Below are 25,852 nucleotides of genomic sequence, written 5' to 3' on the forward strand. Positions count from 1 at the left end.
ACGTTCTCGTCCACCTGATCCTGCTGTGAGGTTAACACTGAACACGGGAACGAGGACAGATTTGTTTCCATGTTGCAAAAGGTCATTTCTGATGTTTCTAATTGTTTTAGCTGTTTTATCTTTGTTTGTATTGAAAGACTGTAGTGATTTACAAACAGGTTATAGAGAAATCAAAGACATTACCTTCCTGTGAGTATCTTGTGTTATCGCACCTACATTATAAAACCATCTATAGAACCATTATCTTACATTTGTTGCCATATATACTGTTCTGATACATTATTGGCCAGCTCAGTCTCAAAGCAGACGTTGTTAATGTCAGTGACACTTTTAGAATAAAGGATTGTAAAAGCCACTTAACCAGAAACTGACCGTAGCTTCTACGTTGTGACAGGATGTTTGTGGCTCAGGATGACTTGATGAGAGATGCATTTGACAAACGTCCATAAAACACTGAATAATTACAGGAAGGATGTTTTTATAGATTTAACTCACTCAAATGCAACATTTGAATGAACAGTTGAAAACAGCTGGAAACTGAGTTTTAGGTGCTTTGTAAAAATAATTCAAATATAATGAATTGTTCAGGTTTTGCTGACATTTAGCTTCGAAGTGTCTGTGCACGAAAAACGAGTAATGTGAAAGTCTGCAGAGCCTTTAAAGGTGTGATGAGTTTGGAGGAAGATAAAACCTTTAAATGTTTCCAGTAAGCTGTGTTGGAGCTGCTTTGGTGGTCTGTGTGAGGTCAGACGCTCTCAGGTTGACTTTCGCCTCCCACACAGTTTCTTTTCATTCTTCTCTTCACGGTCTGAGGTTAGAGTCCAGCCTCTGATTAACACTAATGTGCTGCTCCAGAGGAAGAAAGCCTTTCACCTCTCAGACCGTTTCTTTGAATATGCATTACATTTCATTTCAAATGTTTTTCTCCACGCGTCCTTATCACCTTGGTTACTGTTGCTATACGACTGCCAAGCTTCCCATCGTCAGACATGCTCACTGTGATGTGTTGGTGTCAGTGTTGAACAACGTGGACATTAAAGCTGACAGCCCAGAGTGTGACGCCGTGTTTCACATACACTGGATATACTGACACCAGTGACACCAGTAACACAGGAGCGAAGGCTGGGGTTTTACAGACCTACAGACTGCACATTATCTTTGGACCTCTGTGTTTCCCACAGTGACCGAATATAAGTAACGAAGGTCCAGATGTCTTTGTTGGTGTGCAGCAGCATCGTCCTGCATGGCGTCCTGTCCGCGGGCGCAGAACCAGACTGTCTGTTTTCTGTCAGTTGTTAACGCTTCATTTTATTCTGATATAACTGACGAACGGATCAAAAGTCCACCGACATCATCACAAACCTCATTCTGATGAAAACTGAAGATCAGACTTGGAAACTTGTGGCTGAGCAGCGACAGCAGCAGGTCCGTGGTTTGATCCCGGCTCCTCAGGTCTGCACACTGAACCCTAAAAACAGAGCAGCCATGCTGTCCTTAAACAGCTCGAGCTAGCAGAGAGAGGCCACGCCCCTAATATTTAAAATATGAACACAGTAGCTGTGTCCCTTTGGAGGACCCGGCCTTTGCGGTCTACGTGGGCCGGGTTTCTTCGAAGACCGAGAAGGCCGGAAGTGTGAGGTTGTGAAATGTGACGGTCTGGCTTTCAGATTAGCGTCGCTGTCTCGGTGGAGTTTAATAAACTCGGCCGTCTGCTCCTTGCTATCTAAAATATAACAGGACACTGGAGTAAACTCTTGACCGTCTCACACTTCTGTTTAATCAGTTTTCTGTTTGACGTTTATTCAGCTGTGTGAAAATCCCGGAGGAACCCACCCGATGGATTAATAAAGTTTTATTTAATCTAATAATCTAATAATTTTGATCTCAGCCAAACCGATTTACTCCGGAACAAATAAAACACTGAAAAAAGCCAAACAACAACATTTTTAAGTTATCCGAGTGACTTATATATCATGTTTAAGCCGAGTAGCGACAGACAGCGGGGGTCTGAAAACGATGAAGCCGGGAGTCCGCTGCTCTCACGGGCTCTAGTGACCATTGAACCCCCGGGTCAGCTATCGAGCTGGTGGGTAACAGACGTCACCGAAAACATCAAAGCCCTTTTGCAAATATGTGATGTCTTGATAAACCAAGCAGATATTTGAAGTTTACACAGCTATATTCTCGCCTGGAAATATGTTAAAAGTTTATTTTGTGACCTAGAAAGAATAATAAGAGTAATATTAAAACTAAGCAGCGGCCACCATTGTTGGAAGCTGAAACCGGCTCGGCCGCGCTATGAATTCTGGGACATGGTGGGCCACGAAGGACACACCGACCCATCCTTCAAATCCGGGGAAATGAAGGATGCATTTGAAGGAGTCGACAAATTGGGACAGCCTTCGTCGCCTGGCTGTGACGTAATTGGCCTACAAATGCGTCCTCCGAAGGATGCAGCCGACGTTTTGGCGGCACAGCTAGTGTAAACAGGTGAGTGATGGAATCCAGGTGTTAGGAAGTAGGCGTGATCTCTGAGCCCAGACTCACTGCTGCCTCTGGCGGATGTTAGAGGAACTGCGGCTTTTTTCTCACAGAGAGAATAAAACGAAACCGTATAATGCTGATCACGTGTTGCTGTTTGTGGCTCCTCTCTCTCCCACCTGTCACACCTGCAGTCAGACCTCCATGAACTAACCCCCCCCCCCCTCCCCTCTCTCCCCTTGTGCTTGCAGTCCGCGAGCGGAGCAGAGAGCAGTTCAGAGCATGCGCTCGGCGCGGCAGAGCATCATCTCCTGCAGCGACCGTGAGGCGAACTGTACGGCCGCGCGCCACCCGGACACCCTGGAGCTGTCAGGATCCTCCGCGTGGAGCTCCAACGACTCGGCCGTTGACGCGCTCCAGCTCAAGGAGCTCCAACTGCCGGCTGCGGCCGCTACGACCGTAAGTCTCCCTCTAAATCCTCTGATTTCTTTGATTCCTCTGATCGCAGGATCCAAACACACCTGAGCAGCTTCCACCTGCCAGAGCGCGTTTTGATCCACTCGGCGGTTCTTCGGTGGTTTTACGCACGGCGCTTGCGGCGCGGGAGAGCGGAGAGCTTTGTTTAAACACAAAGAAAATTCTGTGAAGTGTGACAAACCGAGCAGTGAGTCAGACAGAGTCGGTACCGGTACCTGCGGTTTAAATCTAGTGCTAAAAACTCAAATCTCACATTCATAGTTTGAGGTTCGCTTCGTCGGTGTCCTCGGGGCTTTAAAGTGCAGCTGATCATTAATCTGACAACTAACTGATCAGCCTCATATCATGAGCTCATTAAAGTATTAATTAAATTATTGATCGGGAAAAGTGACGTTAATTCAGAGTGACAGCAGCAGAAATCAGAGAGCGGCGGTCTGAGTGCATCCAGGTTTACTGCAGGCTCTGTGTGTCTGTATGAACCCAACAGCGCTTAGCAAAGCACATCTGTACAGCTGTGAGCCCAGCATGCTTTCTAGTTAAACTGAAGTTAAACACATGCTGACACACACACACACACTGAGGCTGCGGAACACGCTGCGGGTGGCTCAGGTGATTGGTGGCGTGCTGAGAACAGCGTGTGAGGCTGCTGTGTGTCCACACACTGATTTCAGGCTGATGTGAGGTGTGGCGCTCTCAGAGCTGCTGTTGTCAGTGGCGGAGTCGGCGTTCTTCTTTCTGATGTTCTGCTGGCAGGTTGGTGTTTACTGCAGGTTGTGGTTCACATGCTGTCTTCCCTCGCAGCGGTTCAGTTGCTTCAGACCAGCTGGGTGACGGGAGGTGGAGGCGGTTTTTCTCTGCTTCAGTGCATAGTCAGTGTCATGGGACCTAATCATAGTGGTGGGTTTCCAGCAGCTGACTCTGGCCTTCTCTCGTCCTTTTCCTTCCCCCCTCTGCTCCAGGTTTTCTTCCTGGCTGGACATGAATCACCTGAACCTGAGAGCTCTCCACAGCAGATCACCTGCCTCCACCTCCTCCTATCCCAGCATGCTCCTCTGTCACCTCTCCTTCACTGTACCCATGAACCACCTCTGAGCTCTTCCTCTTCTCCTCCTGCCTGCAGCTCCATCTTCACCCTCCACCCTCCCTCCTTTGCACATGCTCAGACCTTCTCAGCCTTTGTGACTCTGATTTGTCAGTCTGATGGACTCATCTCCATCTTGCTCACTGAACATCTGAACACCTCAGCTCCAAAGCCAAAGAAAAAAGCCAAGAAAAAATGGTCAAGTCCTTCATGAGCCAGCAGATCTCCACACGAACCTTTCAGGGCTGGAAAGATGTAAGAAAAAGGTCTGCTGATAGGCGGTCGTTTCCACATGTATACAGCGAGCTGCAGTTACTGCAGAGAATGAGAGGCGTGGATGACACATGCAGTTATTTTATGAGGTTTTTGCTTTGATCTTTTCTAGCTGGCATATCGTTGTCAGGTGATGCTTGAAACTGAGACGCTGATCCAGGATGAAGCTTTGGATAATGCTGCAGGTCAGTCAGGTGATCCAGGAACTGCTCAGACAAAAGCAACAGTCCTAAAAGTGAAAGTGTGATCATAGTGGACTGTGTCACAGTCCACACTACACTACACACTCAGTACAGCACCTCACTGTACCGTGCAGGGGTACTTTGGTATTGTGTCCTTTGCAAGAGGTGCTTGGAGTTGTGCTGCTGTGGTTTACAGTCTCCAACCTCTGGTGGCAGGACGCCGACCGTCAGGGGCAGATTCCAACCCGAAGCCTTCAGAGGAGAGTTAACACTCCTGCAGCTGTGAAGCCTTTAGTTAGTTTACCCTTTTTGGCCCTCCATAAAGTTTACATGGTTGCTTTGGGCCAGTATGAGCCGTCGGGGGAGCGCTGGGGGGCATGCTGGGGCACGCTCGTGTAGATCGAATCTGTGCCTCGCCTGCTAACAGTCTGTGTTCAGTGACTTGGGATGGCGGCATTTAGACGACACTTGTTTTTAAAGTCAGAACATTTTGTCCTTCCTGCTCTGGCTGTCATTGGTTGAGTCTGGGCGTGATGTTCGAGGAAGTCTGTATCACTGCAGGAAACCTCAGTCCAGTAAACGGTTCTGTGAGAGCCCCGCATTTATAAACGACGGCGCTGCAGGAGGTCAGCTGACGCGCGCAGGAGGCTGGGAGCACTTCCCGTGACCAGCAGGCACACAAATGTAGGTTAATGTGACACGTTCACACTGCTCTTGTTTGCAATTTGGCATTTTGATGACATTTACATGTGATCTTTAACGGTTTTATCACACAGCAGCATCTCCCAGAAACAATGTTGTTATAAACACAGACTGTAGATAGAAAATGGCCACACAGTGCTGTAAGTTCAGCGTTTTGTTGCCACGATGTCGTTTTATTATGAGGTAAAAACATCTGGACGAGAGTCAGCCTTGTTTTCAGTCACAGCTGCAGACAGATGCTGGACCCCAGACTTCACCTGAAGGCTCTGATTGGGGGCGGAGCCCTGCAGGCGTTACGGCGGGAGGCACACGCCAGCGCCTCAAGCTGCTCCTCTGTCTTGTGTTTTCATTTGGGACCAGCGTGCAGACACATTGCTGGCTGATAACCTTTGGTGATATTTAAGGGGGCGCTTCGGGCCACGTGTGAGTCAGAGCACGGCTTAGAGCAACCAAGCAAAGGTCAAAGGTCGGTGCTACTGCTGCTGCTGCCGGTGCAGCTGATCAGAAATAAGCAGAGCTGAATCTGTGCCGGCTTGGTCCGAGTCTGCTGAGCTCGGTGATTGGTGCATTTCTAAGCTGATGGTGATTGATGAGTAAACAAGGTTAACGTCAATTTTTTTAGTTCTTCGAGGAAAATCCTTTCCGTGGAAATCAATCCACAAAGAGCTGAAAATGCAACATAGTGTGCGTCTAATCTGCCGTTCACCATCACAGGGTTATCTGCTGATCCTCCCGGGGATTAACCTCCTGAGGCGCGAGGTGCTGACCCTCAAAACACGTCAGTGTCCTATTTTCCTCGATTACCCACAAACCAGCCCAAGTTCCACCGAGTGAGTCATCCATTTTAGGAGAGGAGTCTGGAAATGTTTTCGAGGATCATTCTCCTTCCACGCAGCCCCGACTTTCACTTTGTTTTAAACTTCATGTAAATATTTGCTGGTGTCACTGACTCATTAATTATCAATGAAATCAGACTCTTTAATGTCCATGGTTTGAACGTCGTCTCCCACAGAGCATCACATTTCTGAGCTCTGAGAAGCAAACGATTAAAGTGAAAATCAGACATTTGTATAAAATCACGAGTACATTTAAGGATGCGGCTAGTTGAGACGGTTTCCTTTGAAACCACAGAGGTCATGAGATATGCTCAAAGCTCAGTTTTAAAGCTCTTCTCTTCTGGCTGAAAGTCTTACGTCTCACATGCCAGAGGATCTTGGTGTCATAATCAAAATCCAGGTGAGGAAGTGGTTCCTTACCTGTGGAGTATTAAATCCCGTTCTTTTATATTCTTTACGGCCAAAAAAGACACGGCTCAAAGTGGTCTTTTACTTAAAAAATGATCTTTAATTTTACATGTCCCGGAATATGGAGACCTGAACACATGAACACACAAGGTCTCAAGCAAATAAAAGGAAGCCAGGTTATTTATGTACTTCTCGACGTCACACCACACTTTAAGTTTCGATCAAACAGCCTAGTTGGTTTCACTTTCTGGCTGCAGTTACCATGCTTCTGCAAAAGCGGAGGGTCTCAGAGTGGAGCCGCTGCTCCATAACTGAAAGGCACCTATAAAGATACCAGTATACACTGCGTCACCGACCACCGAGCCTCTTTATCCTCCTGACTTCGGCTCTTCTGTCTGATTTTGTAGCTTTGAAGGACCAAATGAACCGGATTAGCATAAGCAGCAGCAGAGCCGAGATCAGAGAGTTGATCTTGGACCTTTGAAGCGATTCTCCAGGCATTAAACACTACCATCCTCCTTCTGGGCTCTGCTCTGAAGCTGAAGGAAAAGGTCTCAGCTCATTTCTTAGATTTCTGAGAGCTCCGCGGCTGGACGGAGAGGATCTGAAGCTGGATGCTTGTGTGCTTTGTGGCTGGTGTAGCAGCACTAACGTGGCTGCAGACGTTAGATGTTGTTTGGCAGGTAGACAAAGCAAATGAAGAGTTTTTGTGGCCCAGAGGGTTCGTTTTGCAAAGCTCCATCAGAAGCTGAAGTCATGTGGAGCTGAAGCCTGCCATCGGATCTGTGCCTCTGTGTGACGTCTGTCTGCACTGTCGTCATATATTTTCATCCTTTGTGTGCACAGTAGACTTATAGTCAAGACCGCCTAAACCAAGACCAAGACAGCACCAAGACAGGCCGAATCAAGACCAAGACAAAGTCGAGACAAGACCGAGACAAGAAAGTCTTTAAACTGCAGGTTTACGGGTGTCGAGCATATTTATGTGTATTTGCGATGCACTCGCACAGCCCTCCTCACCGCTGTCTACTGTCTCACTCACTTACTGAGAGGACAGACGTACGCTCTCATGCTCTCTGTTTTTCACATAATGATATTATCCTATATCCTCGCATGTCATTGGCCACAATGTGGAGGGATTGGAGCATAGCTGAGCCACTGTGTGAGAGCCGCTCGGCTCTCACACAGTGGGAGTCGACTCTTCTGATTCACTGCAAAGCACTCTGTAAGCACGGCTCTCAGAGCTGATGCTTCTGCGCACGACACATTATCGAACGTTACGTTGTGTGTCATGGATACTGTTGACTCTAAATCTCCCGACCTCTATGTCGATCTGAGACAGCGAGACCGAGACAAGACCAAAGTCCGTCGAGACCGAGACCGGTCTTGAGACATCTCTAGTGCACAGTTTAATTCTTCTACCATCTCCAAGGAAACAGGAGACGTCCGATGAACCGTTATCTTCAGAGTCTATTTGCTGTGAGAAAAAAAAAAGCAACATCTCTACTAATTGAAATGTTCGATGCTTCTCATACCAAAACACACCTCTGGCTTTCTTTTAATAAATATTCTGATGGTTGAAGTTTGTCTGATTTTCAGTATTTGTTCTCTTCCTGAATTCTTATTGTTTAGCAAATGTTTCAGATAAACACATAACCTGGATAAACGCCTAATTCACCATCCAAACCTACCTGTGTGAAACAGTAACTGCCCCCTAACCCTCGTGACTGGTTGCTCCACCCTCAGCAGCAGAGATAACGTCAGTGAGTCTTCAAACTTCAGTCATATCGCTGTGGAGGAAGTTTAGCTCCGCCCTTGTTCACAGGACTGTTTGGATTCAGACACATTGGAGGGTTTTCCAGCACGAACGGCTGTTTGAATATTTTGTTAATGAGGGTCAGCCAATCAGAAGTTATCTCAAAGGGGGAGGAGCTACAACAGCTTGTTTCAGACAGGGTGAAATGAGGTTCTGCACCGAGGCCCAGGATCAGACAAAGAAGGATTATTCTGAACTGTGAGTCATGCAAAGCTGCTCTAGGAGAGGAGAGTAGGTCAGGTATCTGAAGTACGTCTATGATTATGATAATAATTTATTTAAAATCAGCACAGACACGTTCGCCTCCTGTTTGAGCCCCTCAGAGCTTCATAACATTATTTCTGTGTCAGCATGACTGGAATCTCTTCTGTAACGACTGTTGTGTAAGAGACCCTGAACACACACACACACACACACACAAACACACACACACTGAGTGCTGAAAGCTTTCATGTGATACAGCAGTTCAGTCAGCTGTTGCGTGGGAAGTTTTCAAGGTTGACTGATAAAAAGAGGACTCACACACACACACACACACACACACACACACACACACTCAGGTTTGTTTAGCATCTTAGTGAGGACTCTCACGGACGTAAACCCGTTCTGGACTGATGTGCAGGCTGCCATAGACTCAGATACTAAAGGGCACAGCTGTGTTATTTAAAGTCATTTCATTTCTCTGTGCTGTTTTTGTTGTTGTTGTTTTTGTTGTCGTGATTTTAGACACGATGAAGATGCTTGTTTTAGTTCTGGGTGTTCTTGTGGTTTTGGGTCTCTTTCAAGCATCTTTGTGGTTCTAATGATGAATGTAATGATTACTGTCACACTTCATGTTTTTTTATTCATCATTTGTGTGTGTGTGCGTGTGTGCGTGCGCGTGTGTGCGCGCGAGCGCGTGTGTGTGCGTGCGTGTGTGCGTGTGTGTTTGTTATGATGATTTCTGATATGAGGTTCAGTTCTACGGTGGTGATCGCAGGGTGTGCACAGGTCAAGTGCCACTATGACCCTCCAGAAATTAACGAGGACAGGGGATGATCGTTCAGCTCTTTAATGGCAGATTTAGCGTGGGTGTGGGTATGTGTGTGTGTGTGGTTCTACAAACAGAATGGAAAATAGAACACAAATTACAATCAAATTATAGACAACAATAATCACCATATAACATATTACAGCCACATACTTGTCTTATAGGCCCTAATACTAAGCTGGCGGCTTTTACTTATAGTCTGAACCATATTTGACAACAAAGAAAATAAACATCTTCCCATCACTTAACTCTTGTGCCCCACTCACTTATGATGCCAACTAAAGAAGGCAAATACACATAACAAATCCCCAACTCAAACTGAACTCAGTTTGGCCTAGGCGAACTTAGCTTAGCTTAGCCCGCTTAGCTTAGCGATAACTTAGCTTATAGAAAATGTACAAACAGAGGACGTCCAGAGCAAGAAAACATACAGGCTATCCTTCTTACACAAGAAATATCCTGTAACTCACCAGTCTTATGGACGCACACTCTCATTGAACCCACATAAACTGCTCCCGAGCATAACTTGTGATTCACACTGCCTTCATGAACACCATTTTCCATCCCAGTCAAACATTACTCACAAAACGGCCGCGCCCTCTAGTGGCGAGGCAGAAAACTGCATCACAGTCCTGCCTTCAGAACAGCCGCCCCCAAACTTGCCCTCGCAAGTTTGCAGAATGTCATTTACTGTCCATTTTGTTCTGGTACTGCAGGTAGTCGAATAAGGCGGCTCACTGGGCGTACGTAGGTACGGTCCTTTACGTCCACTTCTGCAGATCGGATCAAACCATCAGCTCCGGGGAATACCCTGTTGATCTTCCCAACAGGCCATGATGCTCTGGGAAGATGGGGATCCACTATCATCACCACAGTGCCCAGCTGGATCGGAGCAGTGTCTTTCTGCCACTTTGACTGTGTCTGCAGTGTAGGCAGGTAGTGGCGTATGAACTGTGTCCAGAAGCGATCGGATAACACCTGACAGGTCCTCCATGATCGTCGTCCAATGAGCTCTGAGTCGTGGTATATCACTTGGGGTAGGGAAGGGTCTAGCCGCCCCATCAGCAACAAATTTGGGGTAATGGGGTCTGGGTCAGCCACGTCTGATGACACGTACCCCAAAGGTTTCGAGTTGAGTATTCCCTCGATCTCGATCAACACTGTTTGGAGTATTTCCTCTTTTACAACCTGTGAGCCCAATGTGGAGGCCAGAGCTGCCTTTATGGACCTGATCTCTCGCTCCCAGGATCCTCCAAAGTGGGGAGAACTGGGAGGGTTAAATCGAAACTTGATCTGCTGCTCTGCTAACTTGCCTTGTAAAGAGGGATGCAGGGCTTTGAAAGTTTCCTGGAGCTCCCGATCCCCACCTCGGAAATTTGTTCCCTGGTCACACAGTATCTCAGCTGGTTTCCCACGACGAGAGACAAATCTTCTTAATGCCATTAGAAATGAGTCGGTGTTGATACTAGACAACACCTCAATATGAATGGCACGAGTCGTCAAGCATTTGAAGAGCAGGCCCCAGCGTTTTTCATTTCTCCGACCAACTTTCACCTGCATTGGCCCAAAGCAGTCGATGCCTGTTGAGAAGAAGGCTGGCTGATGTAATCGTAGGCGTGCAAGGGGAAGGTCAGCCATCTTTGGGTTGGCAGGTTGGGCTCTCCATTTTTGGCACTCAGGGCAGGAGCGCTGTTCGCTTCTTACGGCTTCACGGCCGCGAAGAATCCAGTATTTCCTTCTCAACTCTGCAAACAATCTCTCTGCTCCTGGGTGTTTCAAATCACTGTCAGCCTGTCGGATGAGTAGTCTGGTGACTGGATGTTTAGGGTCCAATACTACTGGATGTATCACAGCAGCTTCCAAATCATGGCATCGTCTGAGACGACCACCTACTCTTATGAGTTGAAGCGACTTATCAAATTCCGGGTCTAGGCAAAACAGACGGCTGGATGAGAGAACTGGTTTCCCAGTGGTCAGGCACTGGATCTCATCAGGGAAACTGTCTTTCTGAGCAGCTCTCAGCAGAATAAGCTCAGCCTCCTTGTAGTTCTCTGATGTGAGATTGTCACCAGCCGCCCCGTGAAGGCACCTGGCTGTTTCTTCCAAAAGCTTGCTAAAACTGGTAAACTGCTGTGCATCAGGCAGGGAGATAGAGTCAGTAGACACAGCTAAGCAAGTTATTGGTTTACGCTGCTCCTCAGCAAAGTCTGTACATGGTGTGGCTGGGTGCTCTGGCCACTGGTCTCGATGTAGCTGCAGAAACGGGGGCCCACATGCCCACCGGGACTGGACTGTGAGGTCTTGTAGCCTTTTACCCCTAGTTAGATCATCTGCCGGATTGTCATATGTTGTCACATAACGCCAAGACTGGCTGTCTGTCAGTTCCTGGATTTCAGCTATCCGAGTTCCCACGAACACCTTGAAATGACAGGACTCTGACTAGATCCATGTTAGGACAGTGGTGGAGTCTGTCCATAACACCACTCTGCATAGTGGTAGGGTGAGCTCTTTGGTCAGCAGGCTAGCAAGTTGAGCTCCAGTCAAGGCTGCACATAGTTCCAGACGTGGCATGGACATCTGCCGTTTAGGGGCCACCCTAGAGCGGGCAGTCAGGAAAGCAACTTCCACCTTTCCAGCAGCATCTTCCGTCCGTAGGTAGGCAACGCTTCCATATGCCTGTTGAGATGCATCGCAGAAGATAAGATAAGATAAGATAAGATAACCTTTATTAGTCCCACACGTGGGAAATTTGTTTTGTCACAGCAGGAAGTGGACAGTGCAAAAGTTATGACGCAAAAATTAGAATACAATAAGAATAAATACAGTACACAGCTGTACAGAATAGAATAAAATAATATACTATATACAGTAGAATAAAATAGAATAAAAATATACAATAAGATAAAAATAGAATACGAATGCTATATACAACTGAGTAAAAATACAACGATGCCAGAAAGGATTATTGCACTTAGTATTATTGCACATGTATGGATGTGTGTGCTTGATCAGTTAAAGTCACGCCTACTGTCAGATTTGTCCAGCTCTGGGCTTACATAACAACGTTGTAGACTAATGTCGTCCAGATGTTGCAGCTCACCCTCCCATTCGTTCCATGCCGAGAGCAGGTCACTTGGTAACAGGGGGTCATCCCACTCACGCTTTTTGTCCCACAGCTGCTGGACTAGTACCTTCGCCCTCGTTGTGAAGGGGACGAGAAACCCTAGTGGGTCATACTGACTCGCCAGAACCCGGTAGATGTTTCTCATGGTAGGAAGATTCCTCTCCAACTGCATGGACTTGTAGTGCAGAGTGTCAGAGCAGCACATCCAGCGCAAACCTAGAGCAGGTTCTTGAGGGTCCATATCAGTTTGATTCAGCCACTGTACGCTGCTCTCCGATCTTATTTCCTTTGGTAGATGGCTGATGAGATCTGGGGTGCTGCTGGCCCACTGTCTGAGCTCAAATCCTCCCTCCGATAATAGTGACCGTAGTTTGTCCACAACCTCTGTGGCCACATCTGGAGAAGAGAAGCTCTGTAACCAGTTGTCAACATAAAAATTCTTCTCAATGGAGTCACGCACGTCATCTCCCTGGTCACTGTGGTCATGGACGTGTCGCTGGAGTGCATAAATTGCACAGCACGGTGAGCATGTTGTCCCAAAGGGGAGCACCTGCCATTCATACACCTTGGGATGGGTGTCTCGTTGCAGATCGCGCCAGAGGAAACGTAGTAGTGGCCGGTCCTCAGGCAGTAGTCTCACCTGGTGGAACATCCCCTTGATATCACTGCTAACTGCGATGGAGCGTTCTCTGAAGCGTAGCAGCACACCAAGAAGAGAGGCCCCCAGGTTCGGGCCTGGTAAAAGCAGCTCGTTGAGGTTCTGATCCCTATAGGTGAATGAGCAATTAAACACCACACGGTTCTTTCCGTTGTGTGTCACCATGTGGTGGGGGATGAACCATGATTCTGTGGAGGCCCTCATTTCCTCCTCACTGATTTCTCTGACATAGCCTGCTGCTATCAACTTTGCCATCTCCGCTTGATAAGCTTTAGCCTTCTCTGGGTCTCGACTGAGGCGCTTCTCCGTGCCACGTAGATTGGGGAGTACTGCTTCAGGTGGCACCTGGAGTGTAGGCATATCATCTGTTTACTCCCTCGACATTCAGTCTTGTCGTCTTTGCCTCCAAAAGCCTCATAGCTTGCTCTTCCCTCCGAGACCGTGTCACTAGTTTCTCACTTCGATATGGGAGAGTGTCAAGTTGCCAAAGCCTCTCTACTTGACTATGAAGCTCTGATTGAGGAGAGGCAGTTGAGAGGAAGAGGCACTGTTGTGGTTGAGCAGAGTGCTTAAGGGAGGGGATTGGTCCCTGTAGTACCCAACCAAGTCTAGTCTTGACTGCAGCTGGTCCTCCAGGTAAGCCTAGGCGCACAGGTTTGATGGGCATTACTAGGTGAGGACAGTCAGAGCCGATCAGAAGGAGTGGCTGGGCATTTGTGAAGGGCTGCAAGGGAAGCCTTCTCAAGTGTCTATATTTCTGTTGAAGTGCCTTCACAGGGTAGGAATGTTCAGCCAAGCCTAGGTCATCTGCTGTGAAGGCTCTCTCAATGGTGAATGTTCTGGATGGTTGGCTGGCAGGGGAGACTTTGACTGTCACTGATGCGCCATGCAAGGTTCTCAATCCTTGTCTCACCGTACGTAGAGTAAGACTCTCTGCCGTGCCCTGTAACTGCAGTCTTTGAGTGGCCTCAGGGAGAAGGATCGTCCTCTCAGATCCATCATCCAATATGGCGAATGTCTCCAGGGTGTGCTCACCGTTCTGCAGCAGCACTTTGGTTATCTTCAGAAGTACTTGGCTACAGCCAGCACGCCGGTCTAGATAAAGTACCTCAGTAGATGGTTTACTCCCCAGCTCAGCGACGTGTTCCATTGGTGGATTGGGTGCAGCAGGTCTGAGATTCACTTCATGCAGGGCCTCTAGGTGTTTTCCCCTGCATGTCTTACACTGCACTTTAAGTCGACACTGAGCGGCCTGGTGGTGCCGCCCACAACGCCAGCAGCGATTGTTGGACTTAATCCAAGTTGATTTCTGCTCCTTAGTTAGCATCTTGAAGTTGACACATTGATCTAGGAAGTGCAGAGTGTTATTACAATATGGACAATAAGCTGTGTGCTTGTCTTGGACCTCAGAAGTGGAAGGGGTTGTGGCTGAGGACCTTTGGGGGGCAGTGTTGTGTGTTGCACCATGCAGCACGGTGGTAGTCCTTTTGGTGGCTCGTTTATCTCTTTTCATGCTGCTCCTGTCTCTCGAGCTCTCCTCTACCTTCTCTGTGTGATCTCCGCCCTCTTGAATGACCAGCTCATACTCCAGCCACTCTGCAAAGTCTCTCAATGATGGTATTCCATCTTTCTGTGGGTAAAGGTAGCGGCGGAAAGCAGCACGTAGGTCTTGGGGTAGCTTTCGTGTCAGTCTAGCAACATGAGACCCGCATTGCAGCTCTATGTGTCCATCTTCCCCAAGTTGCTCTAACATGCCGACCAGAGCACGGACTCTCAGTGCAAACCTTCTGAATCCAGTTGTGTCACCTGGGCGGAAGCTGGGCTCATCCATAAGCTCTGCTATCCTCTGCAGTGACAGCTGGTGCGGCTGACCGTAATGTTTAATGAGCGAGGCCATCGTGTCAGAGTAGGGGTGAGGTGAGTTACTGTAGGAGTCAGCAATTAAAAGAGCTTCCTCAAATTTAAGGTGGTCACATAAGACCTGATATTTGAACCTCTCCGTTGCATCAAAGGGGAGAATATTGTCTAGGGCAAGCCTTAATCTAGCAAACTGCCTGGGATCACCCTGCGTGAACTCTGGGATGGAGGGCGATGGTCCTCTGTAGGTCTTCTCCTTTACACCTATGGCTGTAGTGGGAGCCAGCACTTGTTCTGGGGGGAGCATGTTCGCGTCGAAACTAGGTCCAGCTAGTGATTGAGATAAGGGGGTGGACTGTGGCGCACGAGGCTGAAACTCAGGAGCTTCAGTGGCTGAGGGTTGCTGTAACTGTAGCTCTTGTAAGCGTTGGCTAAGCTCTTGTGCAATGGCTGGTAGCGGTGGAGGTGGAACAGACTGTACCTCTGGTAGATCAGGATGATCTCTTGGGAGAAAAACTGGAGGTGGTGGTACTGGCCATTCTTCAGCTGCATCCTGTGTGTAGGATATATTGTGCTGCTCTGGTCTCAGGGGAAAAGGCTGTGTAGTTAGAGGTGTGGAGACCCAAGTGTTATCAGCCGAAATGTAGCCCCCTGGTTGCTGGGCAGAACGTAAGCGGGTGGATTCCAACGTGCTGACATTACGATCCATCTGCCTCCTCATGTCTCCTACCATCATCTGAAGTTGCCTGTTGTCCTCCTGCAGTTGCTGCACAATGTTCATGAACTCCTGAGGGATGCTGGATGACACTGGAGTCTGTCCTGCAGCTCCAATAGAACCAGGAGTCTGGGTGAGGGGCGTCATCTTGGCGTATCCCTCTCTAGTCTGCTGTTGCTCCAATGTAGCAGTGGGTGGCAGTGTGTAGCCTTCATACTGAGTCATCCATCCTGGTGGTCGCACAGCCCTCCGTGGACGTGCACCTGCTCTCTGGGGGTCATAATCCATCTTCACTCTGTAATCACCTATCCGGCTCGAAGGACCAATTTTGTTATGATGATTTCTGATATGAGGTTCAGTTCTACGGTGGTGATCGCAGGGTGTGCACAGGTCAAGTGCCACTATGACCCTCCAGAAATTAACGAGGACAGGGGATGATCGTTCAGCTCTTTAATGGCAGATTTAGCGTGGGTGTGGGTATGTGTGTGTGTGTGGTTCTACAAACAGAATGGAAAATAGAACACAAATTACAATCAAATTATAGACAACAATAATCACCATATAACATATTACAGCCACATACTTGTCTTATAGGCCCTAATACTAAGCTGGCGGCTTTTACTTATAGTCTGAACCATATTTGACAACAAAGAAAATAAACATCTTCCCATCACTTAACTCTTGTGCCCCACTCACTTATGATGCCAACTAAAGAAGGCAAATACACATAACAAATCCCCAACTCAAACTGAACTCAGTTTGGCCTAGGCGAACTTAGCTTAGCTTAGCCCGCTTAGCTTAGCGATAACTTAGCTTATAGAAAATGTACAAACAGAGGACGTCCAGAGCAAGAAAACATACAGGCTATCCTTCTTACACAAGAAATATCCTGTAACTCACCAGTCTTATGGACGCACACTCTCATTGAACCCACATAAACTGCTCCCGAGCATAACTTGTGATTCACACTGCCTTCATGAACACCATTTTCCATCCCAGTCAAACATTACTCACAAAACGGCCGCGCCCTCTAGTGGCGAGGCAGAAAACTGCATCACAGTCCTGCCTTCAGAACAGTGTTTGTGCGCTCAGAAATATCCAGCGTGAGGCCCTAGCGCTGTGAACCATCTGATCTCTTTTTTTCAAATTAAAAGCATGTGCCTTTTTCCTCGCTCTGTTTAACCTCGTTACGTGAAAGTCACCGATGCAGCTAATGATTATTTTTTCCAGAAACATATTGATCAGTTGTTCCAATATTTGTCGATTAAAATCTGAGAGATGGGTCGTGTCTGGTGGTGAAACACAGCTGCAGAAATACAAAGTCGGTTCTGATTGTTGTTGATTTTCAGCTCATTTTCAAGTTTCCACTTTTATATTTCTTTGGAATTTTTCTGTCTCATTGTTCAAACACTGAAACCTGTTCCAGTTCGGTCAGTGTGAAGACAGATGTGCTTCCAGGGAGACGTTTAGGCTATTTTATTGATGTTTCTCTGCAGACTCAGGTTCTGTTTGATAGATTTATTTGTGTTTTATGTTTTTAGAACAAACTAAGATTTTTTTTTGTTGCATTAAAAAATCAGCTGTAACGTAATTATTGATCTTGATGACAGACAGGACTGTGGAAGCTTCCTCTAATCATCTTACCAAAGCAAACCATCAGATTCCACTTTCAGATAATCTGCAGCATGAAGAATAAATGTCCACTGTATTACTGGTGTTTTCGCATTAGTGTATTAGCCGCAGGGTAAATCATGTGTCGGAATGAGGAAAGCTGTGGTCTCATCATCGTCTCCTCTCTGGAAGATTCGAGCCACATGAAGCCTGCGATGTGGATTTTCTGCACTGCTCTTCCTCACAGTCTGACTTCGTCTGATCCTGTTATAAGACGTGGACGGCGTGCTCAGATGGAACATTTCGCCATCATTTGTGTGTTTGTTTATGTGTGTTTTGTGTTGGGATTATGCAGCAGTGGAAGGCTGCCAGTGAGCACGTGCAACGCTCTCTTATATTGTGCACTTGCTCCACTGCATTTTTCCTTCTTTATGTCCACACAGATTGTTTTGGTCGTTATCGTTTGTTCACACTGTGAATGAAGCGAGTTTTGCAGATTCATTTAAACACCTGCTGTTCACTTTGAAACCTGCAGTTCCTCTAGTTACCACCACACTAGAGGCAGGCTTCCATTAGCTAATCTACATAGACTGTATATAAAAAATGAACCACAGCGACATCACTCGTTGGTTTTGGTGTTTTCACCCTTTGGACGAGAGCGTGAAGTTATCAGCTAACGTTAGCTTGCTTGCTGTGTGGAAGCGTCACACAGACACAGAGACCAGATAAATTATTCTAATTAATACAGATGATGTCATTAAAAATGCTCCAACAGAACAAACACGGTCCGGAGGTCCAGTTCAGGTGAAGCTAGCAGCTACAGCCGCCTGTGCCACCATCATTAACCTGTCGGTCAAAGAGGCCACGCCCCCAATGATGCAAGCTTTAAATTATCTATAAACACTAGAATAGTTTGTGTATCAGGTGGTAAATGTGTTTATTTTTGCGATACAGGTTTAACACGGGAGTCTATGGGGCTGACTCACTGCTGCCTCTGCTGGATGCCCGAGGAACTGCAAGTTTCAGGGAAGGACGTTATTGAGCACTAATTAGCGGGTATCTGTGGTGTGTCATACAGTCTGTGGCTGCAGTGGGGATAACGTCTGGCTTTAAAAGAAACCCACACGTGAAACTGGAGAACAGACACCAGTAGATGATGTCGCTCTATCTAGTGCCTGCAGTTTTCTGTCATACGAGCAGCACAGCGCTCCTGCAGAGAGAAGCAGCAGGACCTTCAGCCTGCTGTGAAGCGTCCAGCAGACTCACGAGGTGCAGAAAACCAAACCAGCTGGAGATGTTTGACCCAAGACGTAGAGGGAACAGAAAGGACAGGAACTTTAACCTTTCAGGTCAGCTGATCTCAGCTTTTACAGCCTCTGTCATCCAGGAAGAACAGCTCCTTTCTTTCTTTGAGTCTACAGCAGCAGAAACAAAGACGCTCTGTGATCAGCTGACCCACCGATAAGTCTCCTCCTGTCCAAACTTCAGCCCGCGAGCCTCGACTTTCAGATGACTTCTAACAGACAGCGTGAGATCTCTGAGGACGGGAAAAATGTCCCTGCAGAGCAGACGAGGGACGATAATGAGCACGCATGAAGCTGCGAAGCATTAATTCCACGCAGAGCGATCCGAGCACGACTGTAATTACAGCGAGACTAAAAACACTGATTGTGTTTCATTATTAAGCCGCTGTACGCCCGCACTGATCCGCTCATTCGTATCGTCCTGCACTTAGAGGAGGCTAACCTTCATTCATGCGCTCCATCATCGCTGCTGTCATTTCAGACCACGTGTGCTGAAAACTCTGCACACGTGTTTTAGGGGCACCTTCATGTCAGCTATATATATTTATATCTGTATTATACTGGAGTCTCTACAATTAGATCTACATCTACAAATATGATCTAAATATGACTTATATTTGATAATATTTTGTTTCCTAATGTAGTGATTATCGTATCATTTATTTGACTTTAGTGTTTCCTGTGGGAATAATAACAAAAGTTATTATTACAAATGCTTATTACTGAAATACTGCTTCATGTGTCATGATAGTTTTTTATATTCAGGAGTTTATTCCAGCACAGCATGTGATTCATTATTACTGAAACAATCAGACTGAATATTTTGGTGATATTTATGATTTCTCTGTAATTCAAATTCAAGTGTATTTTACTTAAATAATTGACTTTAGCTGCAAATACAGTGGAATGAGGAGGTAACAGGAAATAAGCTTTTGTAAATATAAGTGTTATTGAAAAATGACCCAAACATGAAGATGCTAGCATGTTTGCTCTCAGCAGTGATCAGTAGTACTAATGAAAACCACGCTGAGCTGCTGAATTTAGACGTGATTACAGGTGAAGCAGCATCTTCAATGATGATCACTGATAACAGACTTCTGTGACTGCACATGTGGGCAGATGAGCAGTAGATGCACGCATCAGCGTCTCAGTGAGTGCAGGGGAGGATTTCTGCTGTTGCAGCGATCCTCGCTCGGGTGTCGTGGTGAAACTCTGAATCCTCTGTGACGGGCGCGCTCCGCTCCACGGAGTTCATCAGCAGGGAGGATATGTGGCCTCGCGGCGAAACGGAAACGGCCGACGAGACGGAAAACATTTTCATAATAACGACTCTGAGACTGCAGCAGCATGTAGATTCAAACGTCCCCGTGTGACTTTGCATTTTAACCTTATCTCTCATTTCAGTAATCCTCCACAGTTTACTGCACTACTTTTGTCTCTGCGGGAACGGATTCAGCTTCGGATTTTTTGATCGGTAAAGACGACGATGTCACGTCCCAGTGGAAGTCACCGGAGGAGGAGCTTCCACACGAGCACCGAAGGAAGCGCTCCGGGTGTTCAGACCTCCCAGAAGGAGACTCAAAGCACCGAAACAACAGAGTCTCTAGAGAGTACCAACATACAACGGCTGATTTTACACCATGTCCCAGCACTAGTTTAACTAACTAGTACTGATGGTGAAAACCAGCCGGGACACAAACTTTAATGTTAGTCCCTCACGTCCATGTGCTCGGAACTGTCCAGATCATCAGTATGTACAATGACAATAAAGGGTCATTCTATTCTATTCTATTCAATCTCTGAAGACGTAAAAATAAATAACAGTCAGGCTGTGACGGTTTCCACGCCTGACCTCGTCAGTCTTCTTCGTTTACCTTTATTCTCCTCGTTGTCGAGGTTTCCTGCTTTTCCCGGCTCGTTTGCTCTTGCGTTCCACCTCACCGGTTGATCCTTGCTGCTACACGGTGTGCTTCAGAGCTGCTTTAGCTCCTCATGGATCAGGTTTAGCAAGCTGCAGGAAACACCCCTCAGAGGTTTTGAATGATGTTGACATGACATCATCATGACATCATTGGTCAGACCCTCCTGTTCCTCCACATCTCAAAGCTGCTCTGTTAAACTGAGATCTGTGACGGTGGAGCCGTCTGAGTGAACTATGACATCAGAGGATGGTTGAGTGAGGTCAGAAAGGGATGGGCGTGGTCAGCAGCAACACTCAGACAGGCCGTGGCCCTCACCACAGCAGCAGGCTGAGCACTGATACAGGCAGGATGGAGCCACGCTTTAAACTGACTCACAGACCAGGAAACGTTTCTCCATCTTCTGCTGTCCAGGTTGCTGTTCCTGCTACAGGACTGTGCTCTTCTGTCCATCTGCGTCAAGGTTCACAGACGCTTTTCTGCAGATGCTGGTTTTAATGAGTGCTTATTTGAGTTCCCATTGCCTCACCATCAGCTTGAAGCAGCCTGGCCTTTCTGCTCTGACCAACCGCGGCTCATTTCTCCCTTTATTCACTTTTCTTCATCATCCTGAGGCTCCGTTTGAACTTCAGCAGCTCTTCTTCAATTATGTCCAACGAGCTGCTGGCGTGCTAAGGAGCAGCAGAACAGGTGTACCTAATGAAGTGGCTGGTGAGTGATGGAGGCGTTGCTTTGTGTCATGTTTTGTCATTTTTCCGAGTCTCTGTGTGAGGCAGGCCGTCCGTCCTGAGCTGAACGTTTCCCTTCCTGTCCCAACCTGTCAGACGCCATCATCATCGAAGGCGGGGCTCTGAGAACAGCTGATGGTGGATGCGACTGCATTCATGGGTCACGGCAGGAGACAGGAACCATCGGCGTCACACACGCCAACGCTGACCTGTGTGTGTCCGTGTCCAAACTGCTTCACGGCTGAAAACAAGCCAAGAATCATTTATACGTTGTTCTGTTCTGCACAATCCATAATCCAAGTTATTCCACTGGATACTCGGGGCCAGAAGTTTGTGGACAGCTCACACCACTGCTGTGTGTGTCCCCCATCCAAGCCTGTGATTCTGCTAAACACAGGACCTGAATGCATCATGCTGAGTTTACTCTGCAGTGTTTTGTGTGCAGCACACTCAGCATTTATCCCCACAGTGGATGTTTCATCACTGCAGCACAGACTTGTGTCGCGTTTCATCCCATTTCTGTGGAGAATGCAGCGATGCCGGCTGTGACGCATCAGCTGCAGTTTACCATGTTGCCGGTTTTTGCCACGTCAGCACGGATCCACCCGTCCTCCAGAATCAGACGCGTGTGGACGCGACCGCTAAACGACTCTTCTTCCACGTTTCTGACAGACGTGTGGCTCGTTTCAGTCGGAGACAGAATCTGTTTGCTGCATCTGTCAATCACGGATGACGGTCTTGTGGTAGCCCCACCCACAGATGCTGATGTCACAGGTTCCACCTTTGTACTCATCGGCATGTTAAATGGCAGTCTGGCGGCAGGAAGTGGTCTCAAACACAGCTTTAATGCTGAACTTTTATTTTGGAAACAAACTGTTCTGATAAAGAAACAAACATCCAAAAAACCCGACCTCTCAGGAAACACGATAACAGAGACACGGAGCCTCACACAGCTCATCTGCACGTGCACGCATATTACATCACGACATCTTCAGTGTTTCTATTCGTTACAGGACACGCTCACATCTGACGTTTGGGTTGTTCTTCACCACGTGCTCGTACAGGTCCTGAAACAACCTGAAGATAACTCAACAGAGTCCAAACACAAAACTCAACATCTGCAGCCCTCCCCACACTGTCCTCATAACGCCTCTGTGTGGGTTTCTGATTCGCTGCCATCCACAAACACAAACTGAGGCTGTGACACACAAAGATCATCGATTCAGGATCTCTGGTGTTTCATTCGATTGATTAGGTTTGATTCGTTTCATTAGACTGTCCCTCCGCGGAAAAGGCTCAGTTTGTACACCAAGATGATTTCAGTTCATTCTCGGCTCTGCTTTAAGTTTTCTCCTGCAGAAATGATCGAGGAGCGTCCGTCTCCCTGCCAGAGTCCATCAGGGTTTTAAACCGCTTTATTAAAAGTCCAATAATTCGAGTCGCTCCTCGGGCCAACCTCCAACTCTGATTAGCTGTTCCTGATGTTTCTGCTGGCACTGATCTGAGGCCTGACAGGGAGGAGGCTCGGAGGAGGTTCATTAGAAACAGCGATGGACAGACCTGTGAAGACGCCGCCTGTCAGGAAGGATTTAGGTCGCCGGTTAGTGATTAGTGAAGTCTGTGAGCGTGAAGGCTTTCCTCCGAGTGGAATAACAACATCATCGACAGGAAGGAGTTTCTGGCCTCGCGTTCTCTTCTAGTCTTTAGAAACGATCAGTCCTCCAGCTGCAGGTTTAAATCTGTATTTGTGTTTTAAGATCAATCTGAAGAGGACTTTTAGTTGAACAGGAAACAGGAAATGCTTCGTCGTTTTTGGGGTGTGTTTGTGAGGCTCTTTTGTTTCACACAGGTGCTTTAGACCTCCCAACAAGAAAAACTGGGACATTAAACAACGACGGCCTGTCTCTAAATACGACCATCATATCTCAGCCCTGCATCTCTGTGTCATGGTTCTGTCGTATGTACTTTTTACTGCATTTTCATTTCATTAAACAAAGCTCTTACACTAACTGACATGCAGGGAAGCATTCCACCTTAAAAGCTTCCAGAAGCTGCTGTTCACACGTTAACAACGCGTCACAGTCTTCCTCCCCTCAATCCCAGCTGCTCCAGCAGACCCCGAGCCTGGTTCTGCCGGAGGTTTCTTCCTGTTAAAATGGAGTTTTTCCTTCCTACTGTCGCCAAAGTGCTTGCTCATAGGGGGGTGGTCTAGTTGTTGAGGTTTTCTCTGTATTATTGTAGGGTCTTTTTCTTTCTTTTCAGATAGTGACCCCCTGAAGGAAGCAGCTGAAAGTTTCACAATTGCTTTTGCAGAGGTGTCACGTTCTCTTGTCATTCTGCGTTCGGTCCTGCAGGTGGCGATGGTGCCCGAGGCGCCACGCCCATTCCCCACCGTGGATGTGCCCGACCACGCCCACTACACCATTGGCTCCGTGATTCTCACCATCGGCATCACAGGCATGATTGGGAACTTCCTGGTCATCTACGCCTTCAGCAGGTACGCTCATCACCGTGCTGCTTTCAGGTGAAAATGCAGCCTTAGGCCCCAAAAACAGTTACTGTTCATTTTATTTTAATCTAAACTTGACTAAAACTCTCACTCATGTATTTATTTGTAACCGCGGTGCTGCACAGTGTGAAGTCTTATTGCTTTGTGATAACTGTAGTAACTTCATGTGTGCATTGTAATATATATATAAGAAGCTTCTACACTGATCAAATGATAACACAGGGTGTCACATGTTAAATCTCAGGTAATCTTCAGATTTGGGTTAATTAGCCGTAGAATAATAGTTGCACAACACAGCATGAAAGCTGAAACAGTTTTTATATGTTTCACAGTCTGAAATTTCTCATCTCTGCCCTCAAACGTCTCCTGTTCAAATGAAATCATATTAGACACGACCGACACTTCTAAAAACTCTCACTTCTACTCTTGGACCTGCCGTCCAGGATCAGATAAAGAAGGATTATTCTGAACTCTGAGTAATGGAAAGCTGCCTCAGGAGAGTCCAGAATAAATATTTGGAACCTGAAACGACTAAACAGATTTAGCTTTACTTGTTAACAGAGGCTCAACTCAAACTCATCTCATCCAGGATTTCTTTATCTGCTCATTGGCTACAGACAGGCTCACAGGCTTACAGAAGTCGCCCAGTAAGAAGAAAGTAGGCTTAATGGATGGTCTGAGGGAAAGTATAAGATGGATAAGGAGCAGAGAGTCCAAGAGGAAAAGGATGGAGCTGGAAATGAACGGTCTTTAAAAAGAACGCTGGTATAGTGTTTGAGGATGAAGCGCATGAGCAGCTGCAGAAGCACCGGAGAGAAAGGACGGCCCGTAAGGCTTTAATCAGAGGTTCCTCATGCTGGGATAAGTAGGAAATCAGGACCTCTGTCTGGAACAAGCTGCCGCTCATTTATCGAGCAGCTCTTTTCTTCTTCCATGTCTGCAGAGAAACAATGAGCACAATGATTTCAGGAGTTCCTTTAAGAAGCTTTTCCACCTAAGAAAAATTCGATGTGCGCATCGATCTGCCTGTTCCTTGGATGGGCATCGATCCTTCTTCTGCTACAATCAGCTGTGGTTTAAGGCGAATGCGTCATTGATTAAACGTTCATGTTCAAGCTGAAGGAGCCCTGAGTGCTCTCCTTCAGACAGACTCAGTCATTACTGAAAAACATCAAACTGTTCAGATTTGGATCATCTGCTCAAAATTCAGTTTTATTTTCTGTAAAAGACAGAATTTCACTAATGTAACAATATCACTTAGTTAAAGTTAGCAGTTTGTGGGAGGTTCGAGTATTTTTCAGCAGTTTTTCTGTAATTAACAAATTAATTCTGTTTAAAATGTCTTTGCAGGAGTCGCAGCCTGCGCACGCCGCCCAACATGTTCATCATTAATTTGGCCATCACTGACCTCCTGATGTGCATCACCCAGTCACCCATCTTCTTCACCACCAGCATGCACAAGAGGTGGATCTTTGGAGAGAAAGGTACCAACTGCATGGCTGATATTACAGATGATCTCATTACAAATGCTCCAACAGCACAAACACGGACCAGTTCAGGTGAAGCTAACAGACAGCTAGCAGCTACAGCCACCTGTCAGTCAGGCCACGCCCCCTTTTTTCTTTTTTTGTATTTCTTTCTCGGACACAATACAAAGTTGATTGTAACTGTTACATTTTTTTGCTTTTAAGAGTGTGATCATGATAAAAGTGTTTGTAATGTTGTGATGTTTTCACTGTAAGGAAAGGGGCTGGTTGACCTTGGATGACCCCTAAAAACCTTTAGCGGCACCAGTGAAAATGTTAGCATCACAAACGTAGCGAAGGTGGGGGGGCCCACTTCACTCAGGGTCTGTCTATAAACGCGTACACTGCCTTCTGCTGGATGTAAGTGAAACGACAGAGGCTGGTAACACACATGTTTGTCTTATGGCCTTATTGTTGCGTAGAAACCTCTTGACCAATCTCTGCCTTCCTAAAGATGTTCTTGCCTCTTCACAGGTGTTTTCCTTCACCGTGTCCGACGTGTGACTGAATTTGAGCTTCAGGGCTTAAAATGACTGATTGTTTTATTTTCTATCTGCAGCTTCTTTTCCATTCTTCTCCACCACGATGTGAACCAGTAACTTTCAGCTCAGAGAG

At 46.9% G+C, this 25,852-nt stretch overlaps 1 protein-coding gene across 1 annotated transcript in view; it reads left to right on the plus strand.

The window, feature by feature from the left end:
• Window positions 1-2,741: 2,741 nt before the first annotated feature.
• Window positions 2,742-25,852, plus strand: part of opn4a (opsin 4a (melanopsin)) — a 33,380-nt gene continuing 10,269 nt past the window's right edge. Inside the window, exons 1-3 of the mRNA XM_085427741.1 lie at window positions 2,742-2,940; window positions 23,557-23,699; window positions 25,062-25,195. Coding sequence (XP_085283867.1) covers window positions 2,764-2,940; window positions 23,557-23,699; window positions 25,062-25,195 — 454 coding nt within the window. The 5' untranslated portion in view covers window positions 2,742-2,763. The remainder of the gene's footprint in view (window positions 2,941-23,556; window positions 23,700-25,061; window positions 25,196-25,852) is intronic.

This window comes from Rhamphochromis longiceps, linkage group LG13 (genome assembly GCF_057381845.1).
Source record: "Rhamphochromis longiceps isolate RC_006_pf linkage group LG13, R_longiceps_female_GT1.1, whole genome shotgun sequence".
NCBI classification, from domain to species: Eukaryota; Metazoa; Chordata; class Actinopteri; order Cichliformes; family Cichlidae; genus Rhamphochromis; species Rhamphochromis longiceps.